This window comes from Panthera uncia, assembly GCF_023721935.1.
Source record: "Panthera uncia isolate 11264 chromosome A1 unlocalized genomic scaffold, Puncia_PCG_1.0 HiC_scaffold_17, whole genome shotgun sequence".
Lineage (NCBI taxonomy): Eukaryota > Metazoa > Chordata > Mammalia > Carnivora > Felidae > Panthera > Panthera uncia.
In genome coordinates this window covers 93,421,363-93,438,952 of record NW_026057577.1, presented here as the reverse complement: position 1 = coordinate 93,438,952, position 17,590 = coordinate 93,421,363, and the positions used below count along the sequence as shown (strand labels likewise).

General features: G+C 39.9%; 2 protein-coding genes across 5 annotated transcripts in view; one reads left to right on the top strand and one right to left on the bottom strand.

The window, feature by feature from the left end:
- The first annotated feature begins 4,374 nt into the window (after nucleotides 1-4,374).
- Nucleotides 4,375-16,401, top strand: CA1H5orf58 (chromosome A1 C5orf58 homolog). Of its 2 annotated transcripts, XM_049647799.1 has the most exons (5): nucleotides 4,375-4,556; nucleotides 6,007-6,060; nucleotides 6,809-6,902; nucleotides 14,971-15,152; nucleotides 15,831-16,401. In XM_049647799.1, exons 2-5 carry the CDS (start codon nucleotides 6,031-6,033, stop codon nucleotides 15,831-15,833), a joined length of 309 nt encoding a protein of 102 aa, XP_049503756.1. In that variant the 5' UTR covers nucleotides 4,375-4,556; nucleotides 6,007-6,030; the 3' UTR covers nucleotides 15,834-16,401. The 2 variants fall into 2 exon arrangements, with proteins under 2 accessions (XP_049503756.1, XP_049503757.1); XM_049647800.1 differs by lacking the exons at nucleotides 14,971-15,152; nucleotides 15,831-16,401 and adding an exon at nucleotides 12,042-12,322 and having other exon boundaries at nucleotides 4,452-4,556.
- LCP2 (lymphocyte cytosolic protein 2) overlaps nucleotides 14,010-17,590 on the bottom strand; it is a 45,669-nt gene continuing 42,088 nt past the window's right edge. For all 3 annotated transcript variants that reach the window (XM_049647796.1, XM_049647797.1, XM_049647798.1), the window contains 2 exons: nucleotides 15,984-16,139; nucleotides 14,010-14,455 (listed from right to left, as the gene is read on the bottom strand). In XM_049647796.1, the coding sequence (XP_049503753.1) occupies nucleotides 14,333-14,455; nucleotides 15,984-16,139 (279 nt within the window). In that variant the 3' untranslated portion in view covers nucleotides 14,010-14,332. The remainder of the gene's footprint in view (nucleotides 14,456-15,983; nucleotides 16,140-17,590) is intronic.

The following is a 17,590-nucleotide window of genomic DNA, read 5'->3' as shown; positions in this document are numbered from 1 at the left end:
TCTATGAAGCCAGTATTACTTTGATTCCTAAACCAGACAGAGACCCAGTAAAAAAAGAGAACTACAGGCCAATATCCCTGATGAATATGGATGCAAAAATTCTCAATAAGATACTAGCAAATCGAATTCAACAGCATATAAAAAGAATTATTCACCATGATCAAGTGGGATTCATTCCTGGGATGCAGGGCTGGTTCAACATTCGCAAATCGATCAACGTGATACATCACATTAACAAAAAAAAAGAGAAGAACCATATGATCCTGTCAATCGATGCAGAAAAGGCCTTTGACAAAATCCAGCACCCTTTCTTAATAAAAACCCTTGAGAAAGTCGGGATAGAAGGAACATACTTAAAGATCATAAAGGCCATTTATGAAAAGCCCACAGCTAACATCATCCTCAACGGGGAAAAACTGAGAGCTTTTTCCCTGAGATCAGGAACACGACAGGGATGCCCACTGTCACCGCTGTTGTTTAATATAGTGCTGGAAGTTCTAGCATCAGCAGACAACAAAAGGAAATCAAAGGCATCAAAATTGGCAAAGACGAAGTCAAGCTTTCGCTTTTTGCAGATGACATGATATTATACATGGAAAATCCGATAGACTCCACCAAAAGTCTGCTAGAACTGATACATGAATTGAGCAAAGTTGCAGGATACAAAATCAATGTGCAGAAATCAGTTGCATTCTTATACACTAACAATGAAGCAACAGAAAGACAAATGAAGAAACTGATCCCATTCACAATTGCACCAAGAAGCATAAAATACCTAGGAATAAATCTAACCAAAGATGTAAAAGATCTGTATGCTGAAAACTATAGAAAGCTTATGCAGGTAATTGAAGAAGATATAAAGAAATGGAAAGACATTCCCTGCTCATGGATTGGAAGAATAAATATTGTCAAAATGTCAATACTACCCAAAGCTATCTACACATTCAATGCAATCCCAATCAAAATTGCACCAGCATTCTTCTCGAAACTAGAACAAGCAATCCTAAAATTCATATGGAACCACAAAAGGCCCCAAATAGCCAAAGTAATTTTGAAGAAGAAGACCAAAGCAGGAGGCATCACAATCCCAGACTTTAGCCTCTACTACAAAGCTGTCATCATCAAGACAGCATGGTATTGGCATAAAAACAGACACATAGACCAATGGAATAGAATAGAAACCCCAGAACTAGACCCACAAACGTATGGCCAACTCATCTTTGACAAAGCAGGAAAGAACATCCAATGGAAAAAAGACAGTCTCTTTAACAAATGGTGCTGGGAGAACTGGACAGCAACATGCAGAAGGCTGAAACTAGACCACTTTCTCACACCATTCACAAAAATAAACTCAAAATGGATAAAGGACCTGAATGTGAGACAGGAAACCATCAAAACCTTAGAGGAGAAAGCAGGAAAAGACCTCTCTGACCTCAGCCGTAGCAATCTCTTACTCGGCACATCCCCAAAGGCAAGGGAATTAAAAGCAAAAGTGAATTACTGGGACCTTATGAAGATAAAAAGCTTCTGCACAGCAAAGGAAACAACCAACAAAACTAAAAGGCAACCAACGGAATGGGAAAAGATATTTGCAAATGACACATCGGACAAAGGGCTAGTATCCAAAATCTATAAAGAGCTCATCAAACTCCACACCCGAAAAACAAATAACCCAGTGAAGAAATGGGCAGAAAACATGAATAGACACTTCTCTAAAGAAGACATCCGGATGGCCAACAGGCACATGAAAAGATGTTCAACGTCGCTCCTCATCAGGGAAATACAAATCAAAACCACACTCAGATACCATCTCACGCCAGTCAGAGTGGCCAAAATGAAGAAATCAGGAGACTATAGATGCTGGAGAGGATGTGGAGAAACAGGAACCCTCTTGCACTGTTGGTGGGAATGCAAATTGGTGCAGCCGCTCTGGAAAGCAGTGTGGAGGTTCCTCAGAAAATTAAAAATAGACCTACCCTATGACCCAGCAATAGCACTGCTAGGAATTTATCCAAGGGATACAGGAGTACTGATGCATAGGGGCACCTGTACCCCAATGTTTATAGCGGCACTCTCAACAATAGCCAAATTATGGAAAGAGCCTAAATGTCCATCAACTGATGAATGGATAAAGAAATTGTGGTTTATATACACAATGGAATACTACGTGGCAATGAGAAAAAATGAAATATGGCCTTTTGTAGCAACATGGATGGAACTGGAGAGTGTGATGCTAAGTGAAATAAGCCATACAGAGAAAGACAGATACCATATGGTTTCACTCTTATGTGGATCCTGAGAAACATAACAGAAACCCATGGGGGAGGGGAAGGAAAAAAAAAAAAAAAAGAGGTTAGAGTGGGAGAGAGCCAAAGCATAAGAGACTGTTAAAAACTGAGAACAAACTGAGGGTTGATGGGGGGTGGGAGGGAGGGCAGGGTGGGTGATGGGTATTGAGGAGGGCACCTTTTGGGATGAGCACTGGGTGTTGTATGGAAACCAATTTGACAGTAAATTTCATATATTAAAAAATAAAAAAAGAAAAAAAGAAATTATTTTAGTGTTTATTTATTTTTGAGAGAGAGAGACAGAGTGTGAGCAGGGGAGGGGCAAAGAGAGAGGGAGACACAGAATCTGAAGCAGGCTCCAGGCTCTGAACTATTAGCACAGAGCCCGGCGCAGGGCTTGAACTCATGAACTGCGAGATCATGACCTGAGCCAAAGTCAGAAACTTAACCAACTGAGCCACCCAGGTGCCCCGCCTCTAACATAATTCTTAATACACAGTGAGTGCTAAATGAATGTTTGTTAGCTGACCTTCTGTGCCTCTTTTTCCCCCCTTACTCAGCACTTGAAGAATTAGGTAACAAATGCTCAGCGCATATATCAGAAAAAAGAAAATGTAGGACTGACACCAGCAAGTGTCCACAGTTAAAATTAGTGAGGGAAGCCTTGGCAGAGACTGGTATGAAACTGCAGATTTGGGTAGGATTAATTCGGGAAGACTCCTTCCAGGATTGGGGTGAGTTTTGAAAGGCACCCATAGCATGTTGAGAATGAAGGTGTCCTAGAAAGGGACAGCACCTAATTCTAGGTTGAGCAAAGGGTGGGACATATCCTACGAGGGATGAGAGATGGTTTTATATGACACACAGGCATTAAACAACACATAATCACGAGTGAGAGTTATTCCCTGTGCAACTCTTTCAATCCTACTCACATCAAAAAGAAATCCTCAGTTTGTGCTAGACTATGTTTAACACTTCTGTAACACATAATAACCCATCTTCACAAAGAAGATCCAGCTGCAGGAACACAGCCATCAGGAGGCAAGAATGTCTTGATGGTTACAGATATTGTCTTATTTCCACAGTCTTTATTTTGCCTATCACCTTCTGTTTACATTGATGATATAAAAATATTTTAAGTAGATTTAAATTTTAAAGGAAAATAAATTTAAAATACTAAGGTAATAAAACAGGTAGTACATAGTTTAGAGCAAATAGTCGTAACAGTGGCCTTACAGTGAGTGAAATTTAGGAAACACTGATCTAGCCCATCCTTCTCATAAGGAAACAGACAAGGAAACTGAAGTTGGGAGGAAGGCAGGTACTCATTTCCAAGATTACATCGGTAGTTCTCCTTAGGACTGATGTTGGTTCTGCAAGTCCCTCCTCATCTAACTCTGCATCACACAGCAAATGCTAGTGTTAAACTGAAAGTAACTGAGTATAAAATACACAGCAGACTATGTGCTGCGGGTTGTCAGGAAAACACTGGTTCAAGAGGCTGCTGGGTATTTTAGGGGAGGCTTAGAGAAGGCAAAGACTTGTTTAGAAAGTCTAAGCCCATTCCCCATTCCCGAGGGCACTAAGAAATGTCTTTGAGCCAGCCCCAGAGATGGTAGTCCCAGAGAGTCCTCTGTAGTGCCAGAGAATCTAGCAAAGATGGCTTGAATCCCAGCTTCTCCACCGGCAAGTATTCCACTCTACTGTACTCTTCACTCACCTGTAAGGATTTATAAGAATGGTAATAGCGAACATTTATTGGGCACATCATCTGCCAAGTCCCTTTGATGCATTATCTCACTTAACCCTCAAAAGAAAACTAGAAGGTAGTTATTATGCCCTCCACATGATAGATGAGGACATTTGGACTCTAAATGATTAAAGAGCTTACCAGCACCTCTCTAGCTAAACGTAATGCTGGAGTCAGATTCAAACCTGAGCGGTTTCAGTCCAGAGTCTGGCCTTAATCACACTCTTTTACTGTTAAAACTGAACGCAGATTAAGGGCTGGGACTCACCTAGCACAGCGCCTGGCACACAGGAAATAAAACGTCAATGCCTTTCCCTCTCTCCCTCTCAGCCCACAGGTCACTGCTAGTCACTTCCGGTCTCGCATCCAGAACTTTCTCCTACAGCGCCTTGCCTGGGACTACAACTCCCAGGATGCACCAGGTGGAGAAGCTGGCCAATCAGGAAGCACATTCCCCGTCATTACTTTCGGCCCCGCCCCACCTGCAGTCAGAGGTTTTGTGAGAGTTGGCTGGCCAGGTGGGTCTAGACAGGGTTGGCTTGTGGACAAAACGAGGTTACTGGGTCTCAAAAAAATCCTAATCAGGTTTGGGGAGGGGGCAGGCGGAGGCTGTTGAAATTTCCAGGCTGCTTCAGACTCCGTCGGCAGCGTCCGAGTGGGCAGGCCCTAAGGGCCTGAGGCTCCTCACTGCCACGGGTTGGATCTAGAAGGAACTGATGGTTGGGTGGATCCAGGCAGTGCGGGTGGTCGTCCCAAGGCCAGGGTCACGCCGGGCGCATTGTACATGCTACTGGTCTGGTTTGGGAGCAGAGGGGTTGTGGAAGCTTCAAGGGGGCTATCTTCAGTCACCAAGTGCCGGCTGGGCAGGCCAGCGGCACCCGGGGACTCGCGGGTGGAGGTTGGGCTGAGGAGGAGGGGGTGGCCTTTAGAACAAACGCTCTAGGGATGATAATCCCTCCTCAGGTTGAGGGCCAGAACGAACTGTGCCTCCAGTTCGTTGGTTGAAGTACCTGGTACTTCAGTAACCTGGTTGAAGGTTAGCGCCTTAGTTGCGTTAGTGTCTACAGTATCTTGGCCTCTTAGTCCACCATTTCCTCTGTCCCTAGAGCCTGCTCACCACTTGTCACTCCTGGGGAATGCCCTTTGACCGGCCTCTCCTTTTTCTGACCAATGGCCTAACCCAGCTCTCCAGTCCAGTGGGGTCCAGCCCCAGCTCTGCCCCTGACCCCACCCATCCAGGGGCACTCAAGGACAGCGGGAAACCCGACCGTGCTGGGGGGGCGGGGGGCGGTCAACTTTCTCGGGCATATCTCTATCCACTTAGTTTCTACTTGTCTCTTGGTTTTTTAATTTTAATTTTTTTTTTTTTACAAACATTCTAAATTAAAAAAAATTGTTTAAATGTTTATTTTTGAGAGAGCAACAGACAGGGGAGAGGCAGAGAGAGAGAGGGAAACAGAATCCAAAGCAGGCTCCAGGCTCTGAGCTGACAGCACAGAGCCCAATGCAGGCTCTAACTCACTGAGGGTGGGATCATGACTTCAGCCTAGGTCAGATGCTTAACCAATTGAGCCACCCAGGCACCCCTATTCTTCATGTTTAAAGTTATTTCATCCTTTCCTTCCCCTTCCCTTCCCTATCTCTCCCTTCCCTTGCTTTCCTTCCCCTTCGTTTCCCTTCCTTTCTTTCCCTTTTCCCTCCTTTCCCTTCCTTCCCTTCATTTCCTTCCCCTTCCCTTCCCCTCCTCTACCCCTTCCTCTTCCCTTCTTTTCCCTCCCTTCCCTTCCCTCCCTCTCCCCCTCCCCTTCCCATCATCTTTCTTTTTCCCTCAAACATAAATCTTTTGATTTGCTATACCCAACCAAGTAAGACAACTACCATTCCCTTTTTGGCTTGTAGGGTCTTGTAGGTGGGTGCAAAGTATATTTTATTCGTTGTTTGGAAAACAAAATTTTTATTTCTTTGTAGTGGCTCTGAAGTGAGTGATACAGGATGAATTTCTGGACTCAGGAGAAAGCAGAGGCAAGAAATTGACTTAAAGTTTAGTTTATTTTCATTATCTTGGACAAGCAGCCTGACCCATAATTACTCGCCTTTTACATTGCTGGAGTTGTGTGTGCTAATTGTGGGTTATTATTTCAAGTCTTTTTGAGACATTTCAGTGGCTAACATTAGTTTTTAGTAAACCTGTTTATGTGTTTGTATCTGATGCAATTGGTTAAAAATATGTACTATACATACAACATTATAACCTGTTGATTTACACATTTCAATTAACCAGGATTTTTTTAAAAAGTGTATTGCCCTGTGTCCCAAAATTAAAAGTGGCCATTTTACCATCTCGTTAGTTTATGAATTATAATTGAATCTTACTTTGAGTTTTACTGGGGACTTTATCCTTCAAAAATAAGTTAGAAAAATACACTGTCTTACATAAACAAAATTAAAGAAGGTTTTATATGACTACTTAATTCTAAGATAGTTTATAAGTGCTGAGGCTTTCTGAACAGGGGACATCTGCATTTCGGTTGTAAGGGTCCCATCATGTTATCTGGTTCCATTAAAGAAGAAACCTTATCCTATGAATCTTTGGAAAGTATAAACAAGTTGATGCATTACTATGTTAGAATTCTCACCATTATATTTGTTCACAATGCTTTCAGTTCTGAAATAACAGATTTTCCTTTTAGAAATACTTGAAAATTTGAGTGTTTTCAAAGTGCACATAAATGCCTCTGATTTATTCATCTTGCTTCTCTTTTAAAATCAGATGTTTAAGAATAATGTTACTGACCATAAGCTAAACATGGAAGCCATAATTAAAAACATTAACATGATTTCTTTGGAGTTGAAGAAGATGCAAGGTAAGTGTGAAACCACCAAATTAAAATGTTTGCATGCCATAGTTATAAAACCAACAGTAGAGCCAAATTGTGCTTCTACAGGGATATAACTGAATTTTGCCTACTAATTAGGATTTCTATAATTTTCAGAAATGCTTACATTGTAATATGAACTAGATCTCTAAAGAAAAATTGTGTTTGAGAATTTTCCTGGGAGTTAGCCGACTTGAATTCCCATCCTTGACACTAACAAGCTTATGCTCTTGTCTAACCTTCTAAATTTACTTCTCTTCCTTCTCTTCAGTAAACTATTGCACGATGGTGTCACATTCTGCAACATTCATTGCCTCCATCCACTAATCCTTTTAAGCCCCTAAGGTTCCTTCCAAATTAAAAATTATGAGTTTGTTTGATTCTGTGAGTTAAGGGTACTTCATTTTAAACAGATTCATAGAGTAGGATTAGACCTTACAGTTCATGATGTTTAGTCATTCACCTCACAGACATTCTCTTATTTTACCCCAGACATGTAGAATTTCCATGATTGAGTATTTTTAGGGACAGTCTATCCCTGACCAAATATTTCCTGTGTTGGAGAACCCCCTATCTCACCAGTTCAGCCTCTTCCTGTTTAGACAGTTCTTCCTTATGGACTAGCTGAAATCTATTCCCCTCTTCCTTCCCCTGGAAGGGGACCTTCCCCTGGTCCTATTTCTAAATGGGAAACTTCAGTAAATATTTAGTTATTCTTCTTATGATAGCTCTTGGATATTTGAAGATAGCTTCTCTGTAACTGGCAGTTACAAGGAATTCAGCTACAAACAACAAAACACTTTAATGTGGCTTATACAGTAAGGAAATAAAAGGATCCAAGGTAGGGTAGCCCCAGAATTAATTCAGAATTTTTTTTTAATTTTTTTTTTAATGTTTACTTATTTTTGAGACAGAGAGAGACAGAGCATGAACGGGGGAGGGTCAGAGAGAGAGGGAGACACAGAATCTGAAACAGGCTCCAGGCTCTGAGCCATCAGCACAGAGCCCGACGCGGGGCTCAAACTCACGGACCGTGAGATCATGACCTGAGCCGAAGTCGGACGCTTAACCGACTGAGCCACCCAGGCGCCCCAATGTTTATTTATTTTTGAGACAGAGAGAGACAGAGCATGAATGGGGGGAGGGTCAGAGAGAGAGGGAGACACAGAATTGGAAGCAGGATCCAGGCTCTGAGCTGTCAGCACAGAGCCCGATGCGGGGCTCGAACTCGTGAACCACGAGATCATGACCTGAGCCGAAGTCGGACGCTTAACCAACTGAGCCACCCAGGCACCCTTCAGATCACTCTTTGGTTGTCTTTGCTTCATTCATCATCTCTCGAAACCAATCTCAATGATACAGCAAGAATTTTCTTTCTAAAATGTGACTCATTAGCTCACTCTTGCCCCACAATAAAGTCCAGACCTCCTAGAATGGACTATAAGACCTCTTGAGATCAGGCCCCTGCCTACCTTTACGGTATCTTATCATTCTTTTATCCCAGCACACTGTGCTACGGCCATACTGAACTATTTGCACATCTACATAGTTCCTCTTTTTTCGTGTCTGTATCTTAACAGATGCATCTTCTGAAATGCGCACTGCTCTACCCCCTCCTCCACCCCACCAGGTTAACTGCTACTTATTAGTCAAGGTTACTTACATTGGAAAAACTTTTTTAAGCAAGCGTGTCATCTCTTACCTTTTCATATTACCTGTCACACTGTGTTATAATTGCATGTTTACTTACTTTTCCTGTCCCTGCTCAACAGTAAGCTCCTTAAGGGTATTCCTGGCAATTAACACAGTGCCTTGATATAATAAGTTCTTGGAAATGTTTATTAAATGAATAATCGTTTTCTGGATGCTTGCCCCCATTTAAAACAGAGAAGCTTTAGGGGCACCTAAGTGGCTCGGTGGGTTGATCATTCGACTTCGGCTCAGGTCATGATCTCACAGCTCGTGAGTTTGAGCCCCGCGTTGGGCTCTGTGCTGACAGCTCGGAGCCTGGAGCCTGTTTCAGACTCTCTGTCTCCCTCTCTCTCTGCCCCTCCCCCACTAGTGCCATGTCTCTCTCTGTCCCTCAAAAATAAACATTAAAAAAATGTTTTAAACAGAATCTTTAGATTTCTCTCCAACTTGATTATCTAACTATTCTACTTTGGGGATTATTCTTTTGTGAAGTAAAATAGAACTAGTAAATATGATGGTTGTGTTCCTGAGAAGCTGTGGGGTAGGTCAGGCAGTTAGGATATGGGGACTTGCAGAGCTAAAGTACTTCTGGGCGGACTTCTGGTAAACGTGGAAGATTAAATGAACAACATTCCTTTCAGCCACACTTCCTTCTCTAAATAATAATGTCAGTAGCTGACACATAACATTTATTATAATCCAGATACTTTTCCAAGAGCCCTGTATAAACAGATTCAATTGTCGTTACAACCTTGTGAGGTAGGAATTCTACCATTGGCATTTATGGCTACAGAAACAGGTAGAGAAGTTAACTAACTTTCCCAAGGTCACACAACTAGTCACTAGTAAACTTGACATTTAAATTTAAAGTGATTTTAAAGAGACAAAAATCAACAAGGAAAAGAGCTCTCAAAAAAAGTTAATAGTGAAATAGAAAGCAAGTTGAGGTAAACAGAAAAGTCTGAACGCAAATGTCCAAAAATTTGAACTGTGAGCTGGGTAAAGCCAACGAACGACCCCAAAGACTCAATACATGGTGGCACCAGAATCCTCTGGAAGTAGGGGTAGAGGTGGAGCTAAGGACAGGAAGGCTGGTTAAATGTTTAAGAAGTTGTAGACCCCTAAGTTCTCTTCCCTTCTCTGCATAACTAGGCAACTGTTCCTTCTCTAGGACAGAAAACTTGAGGCTTATTCCCTAAGAGGCTCTGTGGCCTGGAGCCACTAGCCACAAGTTGAAGGAAAGAGTATTATACTGAAAACAAGGGTATTAGGACAAAGTTTACATATTGAATTATAAGACCCTCTAGCTTTCTTTTCCCACTTGGCTACAAAACCTTGGCAGCCAGATTTATGCTTTCAAGCAGATTTTTCTTTCAGGAATTTGACCAGTCTAAGAGAAAAACAAACAAACAGAAAAAACAACTAAAGGTACTGATAGCAGAAGTTCCCCCCAACAAAATACCCAGCCAGCTCACCTCCCAGTAGAGCCTACCATAGGCACAGAGTTTCCAGTAGTCTTTAGTGCCATAGTTTTAAGTATGAGCAGATAGCTCTGATGGAATAGATACTTAATGGAAGCATCTAATATGAAAAGCAGAGATAAAGTCAGTACATAGATTCAGTCAATGAGGAAGACACAGAAATCATGAAATGAGATGAAAACTCCCAAGAAACTGTCAATAGCTAAAGGGAAGTAAGAAAAGATGCTATGTCCATGAAACAGGAACATGATCCTAGGAAAAATAGTTTAGAGAAGGGAATTCTTGGAAATTAAAAGTGTGACAGTAGAAATAAATTCTGTAGAAGGGCTTAAAGATAAAATGAAGACAATCCCCTAGAGTGTAGAGCAAAACAATTAGAGATGGAAAGTTATAGGGAGAAAAAATGATAAGATCAGTCAAGGAAGTTCAACATTCAGTAGATAGCAGTGTTAGAAAGGAAGAACACAGACAGTGCATGGGGAGGAATTCATTAAAGAAATAATCTGAGAAAAATGTAAAAAGCTGAAGGAGAGGAGTTTCTATAATGAAAGAGCCCAACACAGTGGTTGAAAGTAGACCCCCAAGGTACAATACTATGAAATTTTGTTCTGGAAAAACAGATCCTTGAAGTTTCTAAAGAGAAACAATGATTAAGAACTAAAATCATGAAAATTCTCACAGCAACACTGGAAGCTAGAAGAAAATGTGGCAAGGCCTTTGAAAATCTGAAGAAACATGATTTCCAATCTAGATTTCTATAATCACTATTAAACATTGGTGTAGAGAAAGAAATTTTCACACATAAGTTTACCGCCTTCAGGAAGTTACTGAGGTCCTATTCCATCCAACAAGGTAGCAGACCAAAAAGAGAAAGAAACGAAATTCTGGAAAAAGGATACTCCACACGTGGGAGGGGTGGAAAGAATCTCTGGGATAGTGGTGAACGGAGTTGAGCAGTCCAAGAGAACAGTCAGTCCAGACCAGAGTGGATCAGAAGGCTCTAGGAGAAGATAGACTTTTCAACAGTTGGACAGCTAAGGCATCTGACTATACCAAAAGGAGATCTGCACAAATATATTTGGAATATATTTATGATAATTAAGTAATGAAAAAAATTAACCGTGATTGGGTGGTACCATGCAAGAAGGGAAATGTACTGCAAAGTTCAGCTGTGAAGCATATTTATATAATCAAAAATTTTTAACCTTTAAATATTGAGCTAGCAAAAATTGTATTCTTAAGTACTCTCTAGGGGAGTGGGGGTGAGTGAAAAGGGCTGTATCTTAATCTTCTGTAGTCAGAAGGAGGTAGATAATACCTACAATTGAAAAAATAAAATATACATGTCATTTAGAGATACAGAGGCAAATACCAACCTGCCCTCAAACAAAGCCAGAAGACACTAAATACAGACATATACAACAACAAAGCAAGAAAAGCAATATAAGCAGGAAGAAAAGTTAAAAGTAGTTGCCTCTTGGAGATACAAACTATTTTTTGTAACATGCCTTATAGATCTATTTGATTCTGTATACATATATAACATAAAAATAGTAAGTTTAAAAAAAAGCATAAATCAAATGTGTATAACTCAAGTTGCAGTTTAGTAAGACAGTGTACAAGTTGAACTAAAGAGCCTGCTAGCTAATTTTTATGTCATGCTTATTTTATAGTACATAAATTTGACTTTGTCATAATGGGGCATGGTTAATTGTGGTCCGATCAATAATCACTTAGGAAAAAACTTAAGAATGAGAAATAGCTAGTATAAGTAATAATAGGGGTCCCTGGCGGGCTCAGTCAATAGACCATGCAACTCTTGATCTTGGGGTTGTGGGTCTGAGCCCCATGTTAGGTGTAGAGATTACTTAAAATCTTTAAAAAGAAAGTCATAATAGTTGTCTCTGATGTATGTGCTCCAAGATAGTATCTTCTATTATTTTGTTTTACACAGAGCTCTCCCAGTTGCTGCTTTGTGACCTTACTTTACATTTTAATCATCCTCTGAAGACAGATGACTTAGAGGAAACAGAAGGAAAACCGCCCCTCTTTGATGAATCTAAAATATCAGATGTGTCCTTTGCTTCTAACAGCTTTTCTGTCTGATTTCTTTTTATTTGTTGTGAATTTATAACTGTATTTATTGTGGACTTAACACATATTTGGGAGAATTAAGTTTACTAATATATTTAATATGATAAAAAACAAAATAAAAATATGAATTGTAAATAATCACTTAATATTCTTGAAGGCTGTTTTATTGTTTTAATGTTTCAAGGAATGGCTATTTCACTAGTGACAAGAATATAACATAGGAAATTGGCCATGGGGCATTTCTTATCCTTTATTTTATGCTTGAATTTGGCTCATTTTGAAAGAGAGTTAACCAAAATTGTAAGCAGATGGAAATAGAGTTTGTATTAATCAGATCTCTCCTGGTAACAAATGCCAAAAACAACTCAGGCTAACTGAAGCATTTATTGGGTCATGTGGTTTGGAAGTCCACATGGTTGAAATAGATTTCAGGGACTCTACTAATTTACCGCGTGTCTGTAGCCTGGTTCTAGTTCTATGCATTGACCTCATCCTCTTCTGTTATAGGCTGGTCTACATATGGCAGGGAGAAGAGGGTAGAGGCATGGCAGCCAACATGATTCACTACCAAATCGTTGCTTTGAAGTCTACTACCTCCTTCATTGTAGAGATTTTCAAGCATAAAGGATAGCGTACCATAAAGCATGACACAGGGTCAGCTCCCAGTGTCTGCTATCCTCACCACCCAGCTCCTTGTTTAACATAGAATAGGCACTAAATAAATGCTTGTTGAAATCCTCTTGAGTAAACTTGTAAATGAATGCAGATTTTTCAGCTTTAGAACTCCCAAGCTGCAGATCCTAAACTGAGAACTCCCAGTTTGTAAGGATGAAACTTGATGAAGAAACATTATCATCATCATACTTGTTATCTTAGCAAACCATCAGTTTTACCCACGTGACTTCCAAGCCCCCTTATGTTCTATTAATTAGCTTATGAAAATGAACATGCAGGATACCTTTTGCCACTCGAAAACTCGTAGATGAAGCAGAGAAGGCAAGAATTTTTGTTGTTAATAAAAGTTATGGAATAATAATCAAGGCCCCAAAGGGGAAAACTTGAAGAACAACCGAGTGCCTGGTTTTTGTTGTGCTAAACACCTACTACTGTGTGTTAAGTGAGATATGTAAGCTGAAGCCAAGAGCTGAATTGCTTCAAAGGATTTATAAAGCCTTTTTAGGAAGGATGATGAGAAGGGCTTTATGGTAGAGTTGTCAGGGGATAAAAGAGATAGAAGAAAGGCCTCTAATAGGAAAGTCTGATCACATTTTTCTGTGTATATGCATTGCTCTTTCATCTTTGCAGTAAGACTTTGGTAAAATCCGCATCACTTGAAAATGCTTTTGGAGTTGTGGGAGGTGCAGGGGTGGTGGGGTGTGTCGGTATATGATGAACTTACATCAGATCTATTTGACACCCAAGCCTCATCTCTAAATGTAAAATGATTTCTTCTGGTATTTGTAGCTTAAGTTTTCTTTAAAACTAAAATGCAAGAGCAGGGCCTAAACAGAGTTAATAGTTTTAGGGACACAGAAGTAAAGCAAAAGGTAAATTCATTTTAATCCTAGGAAGTTATCCTATCATACATTTACCTTTTCATAAAAAAGTACACAAAAATCCCCCCAGCAAAATACACCAAATAAGAAAGAATGAAATAGTTTGAAGCCTCTTAAATTATTGCTGCTGAGAAAGTGAATGTTAGAAATTTTCAAATTATATATATAAAACCCATGATTGCCTCCTACTAACAAAGGTTTGGCTATAAAAAAAATCAGTTTTATGTGATACCAAAAACTATTTGTTGCAGTGTTTTTAAACTTGCTCCAAATTATTTCTGTCACCGTGTAAACTACTGTACTTCGAAACGGGTATTCCAAAATACACATGTTTTAAATGAGTTATTACAGGCCCCTACTAGACTTCAAGTGTGAACATCATGCACTTCACAAACATTGAAGAAGAATAAATAAATTAGGAGATATTTGACAGTCTTCATTTCAAACACTTTTTTATGCGAAAGGTCAAAACGCCGTGTTCACGTTGAGGGGTTCGATCCAGTCCTAAGTGTTGGTCCCTTCAACAAGGTTGACTGATCTTCCCCTGATGGCAGCATAGCCAGGAGGAAGCTTCCTTGTCGGCTTGGCTAACTTGCTAGGGATAACCTGCAGAATGCGTTAACGTGCACTGGTATCTGGAGCCTCGGTTTTTCCCGTCAATGAGCAGAAGTGGCATTTTCCTGAAGTAGTCGATGATATCTGACACAGACAAAAAGTCCTAAAAATTCAAAATAAGGAGATAAGTCAACGTTGGAATGAGTAGAGAAGCCAAGCATTTGAATTTCACTCTCAGTTTGTTTTTTTTTTATCTGCATAAGATCCTACCTCTTCAGTTATGAGGATGGCGAGGAAAAATATGTAAAATTTGGCAAATATTTTCATGATTTCTCTACAGAACTTTGAAAAAATAATTTTTCAACATCCAACAAATTATGGATAAAAGACAATGTAAATATTTGTGTGTATGTATATATGTATTTTAACTTCATGGGGGTCATAAATATATAGGAGGTCTAACTGTGATACCTTTGCCTTAGAATTGCTCTGTTTGTGTTTTTGATTTTGGTTTCTGTATCCCTACTTCACTCTTAATCACTAATAGTGGGAGGAGCTATAAGGAATCAGGAGGGCAGACAGTGTCCGGGTGTCTGGAGGTGATAACCTGTAGCATTGCACAATGGTTCCTACGTGATCTTTCTGCTGTGCCTTCACTGTCATCTCTACACTCCCCAGGACTCTGCAGCCAAGTCTTCACACCCATTGCCTTTATCACGTTATCCCTGATGGCCAGGCTGGAATACAACCCATCGAGCCTCCTAGACATGGGTCAGAATCACATCGGGTCCCCTGACAGGATTATGCGCTTCCTCCAAGACCACTCTGCTGGATGCCGCCTTCCAGGGCTGCGGCCTGTGGTGAGCACTTCTGTTTTTCCACACCAGACCGACAAATTCTGGAGGGCAGACATCTATCTCTCTGCTTCTACAGCAGCGATGCAGCTCTAGCCACACTGAACTAGTGATTGAAACATTTGACCAGAATCATATGTTTTTTTCCACTCATTTACATGATCATAACTTTGGAGTAGAGTCTAAGGGCTAGCTGTTTTTCATTCTGGAAATGTTTGATTCGACTGATCCTCCTCCTGGACCTTTGAACTTAAAGAACATGTTTGGGGCTTAAGTTTAGCTGTTAGCTTCCTTGCAGAAGCAGTTTTTTTTGATTGCCATCCAAAAAGTAATTAGCATAAACATTGACCAAACAGAGGAAAATTTCTTTCAAGTGAGAAATGACCCAAGTATTGAAATAATCACCACAACAAGAATTCCATTTTTTTTACTCTTTTCCAGATGTCAATTTTAAAATACAGCCTTGTAAATACGCTGCAATCTTACATTAAAATTATGTTACAGAGGTGAATGAAAGAGGGGGCTTATCTCTGATACCATCTAACTGTATATTTTTTTAATTTAAATGTTAATTTTTTTAATTTTAAAACTTACACATGTGATTTTAGACTAGTTGGAATAGAAGATACAAGAAAGACTCCATGGTAGAGGTAGCTATTGTTACTTTGTTTTATTTCCTTCCAGTAAAGGAAGGGCTTCACCAATGTGATTTAACTCTGTAAAGTTGCGGGAGAGTATGAACCCCCCAAAGAATGTTACAGCAAGTTTCCATAGAGGTAGGTATGCAGAATAGCATAAACAACGATTTGGGTACATTTTACAACTGAAATTCCTTACCTCTTTACCTCGGAGTCCAGTTCCCAACAAGTAAACTTGGCTTTCCTCTTGGTAACGGATCTGGATGTTGTAAACTTTATCTTTGTACAACACCATGAGGACATACGGATTGGTTATTGTTTTTTTAGAGCTGTCTCTAACGAGAAAAGTGCCATCCTAAAAGAATAAATTCTTATTATTACGTGAGCAATACATGGCAATACTTCTGTTGCCTGTAAGAGCAGTAGACAAGACTCGAGAGATCTGGAAACTTACCAGTTGCCAAGACAGTGAACATTTAGTGCCCTGAACCGTTACAGCCCCATGTGTCACAGATTTCTTGGTTGTCAAGAGACAGCAAAGATTGTATCAGAGAAATTTCCAAATTCCAAAGAGACTTTTTGAAGTCTCTTGATAAAAAAGTCGCTTTTTTTTTTTTTCAGTTATAAAACAAATTATAGGTGGTTGAGTGGACAAAGGGCCAGACAAAATAAGGACTTTATTGGTTAACTAAAGATTTATCTTCCTACTCCTGGGAACTAATTCCCTAACCCTTACTTTCCACAGCCAAAGTCAGAAAACACCCAAATGCCTATGACATTCATCCATTTTAAAACCTCGTGATCTCCACATAAAATGTTCACCATTAAATATCTGAACATAAACAAATGTGAACTGTCTTGTGTTCTTATCACCTTTTTTTCCTATTTACTGAAATAATGTGATTTGTCCTGTACTTTAAAATGTCATTCCATAAATTATTGTACATAATACTAATACTGTAAAGATCTAATATTAAAATAGGATTAATTAGTAAGGCAGTGTTTAAACCACTCCCTGCTTTGTATACTGAATCATGATGGCTTTAAAGAGCCTTCAATCTGCAATAATGGCTTTCCTTTGTTCTTCTTATTCCAGTTGAGTAAATTCCATTCAGAATATCTTCTGTTCAACAAATACACCTGTGGACCAGTGATTCACAGCCTAGAATTTAGAATTTAGAGTTTTGGAGACCCAGAACCCACACAAAATGCCTGACTAAATAAATCAGAATCTCTCCAGGTGAAATCCAGGAATCAGAATGTTTAAAGTTTCTCAGGTGACTTAAATGTGCAGCGAAGATTGAGAACTATTCTTACAGACTCAAGATGTGAGAGATGAAGGATCTTTGCTCTTCTTTCTCTGATAAATAGATTTAAGGTTAAGATTCGGTGCCAGATCACAGGAAATCTGGTTAAGAACAGTTAGAAATTTCTAGGGAAAAGGGCAAAAACTTGCTGCTGCCTGTCTCCATAATGGATCCCTTCACATCAATGTGGATGGCAGTTGTATATTAAAAAATGAAGATGCTAACGGTAAGATGTTAGAAGTTTGGGGTAAAGGGCCTCCTTTTGATAAGGTATGCTTCCTGTGACAAGACAGATGCTTTTTGTTAATAGAAGCTCCTTGGATTCTGCCAGCCGAATGACTGCCTTAATTTAGATTTTTCCCAGATCCTGGGAATCATTGCTATGGATGCTGGTGGGTGTAAATCTGCTACTAATGGGTCCCCTTGGTATAACAGCATGAATATCACCTAGCAGAATTCCTAGCCCATAATTGGTGCTCAATAAAAGACAGCTCCTTTT